The 5,040-nt window shown below is 34.5% G+C and overlaps 1 protein-coding gene across 1 annotated transcript; it reads left to right on the top strand.

Moving 5' to 3' along the window:
• Positions 1–2,673: 2,673 nt before the first annotated feature.
• On the top strand, positions 2,674–3,278 carry LOC131040697 (mannose-specific lectin). The gene has a single exon (XM_057973651.2). It carries the CDS (start codon positions 2,693–2,695, stop codon positions 3,140–3,142), a length of 450 nt encoding a protein of 149 aa, XP_057829634.2. The 5' UTR covers positions 2,674–2,692; the 3' UTR covers positions 3,143–3,278.
• Positions 3,279–5,040: the final 1,762 nt, after the last annotated feature.

The raw sequence follows: 5,040 nt of genomic DNA, 5'->3' as shown, positions 1-5,040 counted from the left end.
ATGAAAGGGAGGCATTTAATAATGAATACATCATTCCATCGATTCATCACAATATCTGATCGGTCCATCAAAATACCATTATAAGTGCGTACAAAACTCCTTTGTGTTGTATGACTAGTGCACATCAATTCACAGACTAGAAATCATCCTCTCCTTATATGCATAAAACCATGTTAGGCGTATTCTTTCACAGCCCAATCCCTCACCATTCGAAATGAAAAGTTCGGAATCAAAACAAAAATGTTCCATTAACACCACATTGGCAACAACAGCAGTCCCAAAATGCATTTGAATTTGCCTTCCAATGAACCTCAATACTGCAACAATCTCCATTTTGTTAAGCCATGAGAAGGTAAAGGAAGCTCCACGATATCAGAATCTTTCCAGATTAGAAAACATGTTGCAAAGCATGGATGCCCCATTACTTAAAACAAGAGGCACACACTGAGTTTTCCTCATCCCACGCTCCTGCATTAAATTAGGGCACGTTCAACATTTGCTCACTGGCTAACGAGGTCAAATGCAATATCTAATATCACCATCCCATACTACTCTAAGGCTTGACCACTTTTGACCCACGAGATAGGGGAGGTTGAAATTTAATATCACCAAATATTTTACGTCTGAGCTTTTATTTTTCTTCCCTCTTCAATACCGCCAGTGGTGATTTCATTAATTAGCGAATATAATAGCACTCATTACATCCAGACCCATAAGAATTTACACGTTGCTCCCACCACCTCCCCGCATTAGCCTCACTGCATTTTCTTCATGGGATAGTGGGGTTTTAAAAAATTAAGTCCACTCAACTTTAGATATATGTTAAATTGGCAAAATGGATAGCAATTAAAATATATTTAAATCATTTTCAAAACGATTTAAATAAATTTAATTTTTATTTTTATTTTACTTTGATTATATATATATATATAAAAACGGCAGTGTAGTCAGATAAAGATTTTGGGTTCTTCTCTTCCGAGATCGATTCTCTGCTTTGAGTTAAATGGTGCGTGGTTCGTTCAGTTGCATACTTTTGCCCCAAAAATTAGTTTTCAAACAATTGGATCTTGGATGTTGAAAATAATACCAACTACCCACTGTCTTACTTATCATGATGCACATCATCTCTGCAGATTTGACAGAGATAGAAGCAGACTTTCCTTGGATTTGAAAAGATTTTCATTTAATCCTCCAACTTACCTGTTGTACGATTAGCAGGTTTGACACGGATTGTTGGTGATTTGAAATACAATTTTTAATCCTTCTTCCCTGTTCACTACACATGACAGTTTGCTATATAATGTATGGCTTAGGAATTTGACAAGTAATCTCTTATGAGAGTCCAGCTCCATAGATCTGTTACATGTAAGAAGTTGTGTTTGAGAATGTTATAAGTCTGTATGTAAGTCTGAATGCAATGCTGTTTTATGTATGAGCTGGAGCTCAGTCAATCGATGTAATACTTCATTTTGTTTGATATAAATCTGTTTGTCTCTTTTGCTACTCCCTGTTTCTAACATTGGAATCATCACAAAACTGACATTGCAAACATAAGTGGGCTTCCATTAAAATGATATCAGATCTGATCTTGGGAATTTGTAAGAAGGAAAATGTGCTTATTTGTGACACATGAGCATGACACCAAGCCATTTCAAATGACAATCAACAAGTTATAGAACATTACCTTCCAAAGTAGGTCATTTGGTAGATTTGTCAATGGTAATTTTCAGAGTGGTTCAATCAAAATTAAATAATAGGCATTTAAATTTTTTAAAATTTGAAGTACGGACAATGCCAAAAAAAAAATTAAAAAAAATAAAACAAACCAAACCAAAATTCAAGAAAATAAGCTGAAAATGCTTTTTTGTGGTGCTGATTTGATTGTGTAATTATCTTAATATTTGTTCCTCTTCAAATGTAGTTTTTATAGTAGAAAAAGTAATCATGGTATTCATTTTGTTTTTAAAATAAGTATATCTACATTGATTTATATGATGTCATGATTGTGTAACTATAAAAAATTTTCTTAAACTTGATAACCATTACAATCAAATAATTAATACATTTTAAATAAAATATTTAACAATTACTTTATTATAATAATAGATGACATAGTTACATAGATAGATAAAATATTAAAAAAATTCAATTCTTGAAAAAAAAAAAAAGAAAAAGAAAAGATATTTATAAATAAGACAAAACAATGGTACAATTGAAAGTATGTGAAAGTCTCTTTTTATATGTTTTAGTTTAATTTTAAATGCATAATGGAATGAAATATTCAAATTTATTTTGATGATCTGAAATACATTATGGAATGCTTTTTCAACTTTTTTAAACTTTGTTTCCATGTTTTTAATATTTTAAAAGTGAAAATTATTTTAAATACAATATGGAGCATCTTTTGTTTCGATAATCTCAAAATTTTTAAGTAAATATTGATTTGAAATACATCGTGCAGTGTATTATTCAACTTTATTTTGATGATCTCCATCTTATGATTTTAAATACATTATAGAATGCATTATTCAACTTTGTTTTGATGGTCTCCACATTGAAAGACAGCTCATATGGCACTCAAGTTATTTATCCTTTAGCAGGCGCACAGAATGATAACCATGGCCATAAATAGAAACACTTCTGCTTTTAAACTCCACAGAATTTCCAATTCACATTATAGCCTTGCTAAAAGATGAATATAATGGGAAGTTTTTCTGTTACTAGAGCTGCTATCATGGGGATGTCACTGCTAGTAGTGATTACATTTGTAAATCCTTGCTCAGCTAAGTCTATCTTAAGGAGCGGCCAATCACTGTCACCTGGGCAGTCTCTGGAGTACGCGCAATATATATTCGTAATGCAAAGAGACTGCAACCTGGTTTTGTATGAAAACAATGTTAAAAAGTTGTGGGAATCCGGAACAACTGGAAAAGGAGGCGCCGTTACGTGCGCGTTAAGAATGCAGAGAGATGGGAATTTAGCGATATATGCGGCAACAACTCCTGTGTGGTCTAGTCAAACCTCCAGAGGATTTGCTTCCTACTTTTTGCAGCTTCAGGGCGATGGTAATGTTGTTATTTATGGGCCGTCCGGAGCCATTTGGGCAACTGATACTGCTCAGAACAAGAAAAAACTGCTTTAACACTTTCTACTTCAGTTTTTATTTCTATAAGAATAATAATAATAATATGCCACTGTTCGAGATGTCTAGTGTTACTCAGATCTAACAGAAAACAGTTGTTACTTGACTAGGAATATATAGAAATATTTTTCTAATATATCCATTTTGCTACTCTCACAGTTTAAGATTTTGGTAAGCTTGTTTTACATTTCCTACAAATTTTAGCATGGCTTGCCGTGCCTCTGAAACCAGTGCTTATTTATGTTCTTTTCTCAATTTTAATTTTAGAATAAGGATATCTGAAATCAAAGTCCTTAATTCTTTGAGTCCAGTAAATGTATTCATAGTTTAATCTGGGCAAGTTAGGGATTGGGGTGGTCGTCTTTGATCATAATTCTAAGATTGTTAAAGTTGTGGGTAAATTTATTGGCGTCAGTTCTAATAATGTTGCTGAATTTCAGGCGTTATCTTTTGGTCTTGATCTTTCCATCTTTTTGGGCATCAAGGATATTATCATTGAAGGGGATTCAATGTTGGTCTTTTAGTCGGTCTTTGCTAAGAAGTGTGTTTCCTCGCATTTACAGTATTTGTTAGAGCGTATTCTTGCACAATTGAAGTGTTTTTCTACCTTTAGTATTTCTCACTATTATAGGGAAATAAATGTTATTACAGATTATATGGCTAACAGGGTTGTTGTTGAATGTGCTGAGTATCTGGAAGTCCCCTCTCGGGATATTCCCGCTACTTGCATTAATATCCTTTATTAAGATTGATTGATCACGGTTTGTGGCCTTCATCACGCTCCTTGCTGGGTGTGGTTTTTCTTTCATGTATTACATCAGGGAGGGTGTTGTCTGGCCTTATGACAACATTTTTGTTGATGGCATACTCGGTGAGTATTTCCTCATGGAGAAAGGAGGGTTTTGGTGCTGCATTCATTTGGTTTGTGCCCTATCCATTGAATTGGTTTAGCACTTGTTATCGGTTCACCCTTGCTCGGTTGGTTGTGATGTTATGTTAGTTTTCGTGGGAATGATGCCTCCTAATTCTCATGGCTTGTTAATGGATATTATTATGCTTTCTTGGTTGCTATCAGAGAATTGACAGTTTGAATATTCAGGCTCAAGCTGATCATTGCTTGTGATCACTACTTGTTTCCTTGTCTGTTTGATGTTCTGAATTGGCATATTCTTATCATTTCACCATACACGTTGGCTATTTTGATTTGGTAATCATGTTGAGGTAAGTTTGTGTAGGATGGTTTGGTTATCATTGCTTGGTTGCCTTCCTAGCTCACCATCAACTTACATGATTGTGTAATGATGGCTGCTATGAGTTGGCAAAGTCTTACCATTTTATTTGTAGATTGGTTTCGATTTGGTAATTAGTTGGGGATGAGCTTCTATAGTATGGTTTTGGTTCATCATTGTTGGGTAGCTTCCCAGCTTGCTTTCTTCTTTCATGATTGTGTTATGCTAATCGATCATGCTATGTTCATTACTCTTGCACATTGTTTTGCATCATATTTTGGAATGTTGGTTTCTGCTCATTCTGTGTGGTTCTGTGCTTGGTAATGGTTATTTTCATGATGTTACCTCTGTTGGATTGGTTTATATCCAGACTCTACCTGTGCTCTTCTCATGTTTTTCCCTACTGTGATGACGCTTTTTATGAGTTAAGATGTTCTATTTAATTCAGAAGATATTGGTCAGGCTTGGAGGTTGGTGGTTGTCTTTGAGATCTTGGAGCTTACAGATAGTTTGGTATACGAGATGGTTTCTCATCTTTCTGCTTTTTTCTTGGCTCCTTGTATGGGCTATTCTTTGGATGGCCTTATTTTGGTTCCTCGGGGTCTTCAGGATCCTCTCCTTCTTCTTCTTTGGATTATACTATATTTGCTCATGATGTTTGTCTTGGCA

This window comes from Cryptomeria japonica, chromosome 3 (assembly GCF_030272615.1).
Source record: "Cryptomeria japonica chromosome 3, Sugi_1.0, whole genome shotgun sequence".
Lineage (NCBI taxonomy): Eukaryota > Viridiplantae > Streptophyta > Pinopsida > Cupressales > Cupressaceae > Cryptomeria > Cryptomeria japonica.
This window is presented reverse-complemented; position numbering and strand designations above follow the sequence as displayed.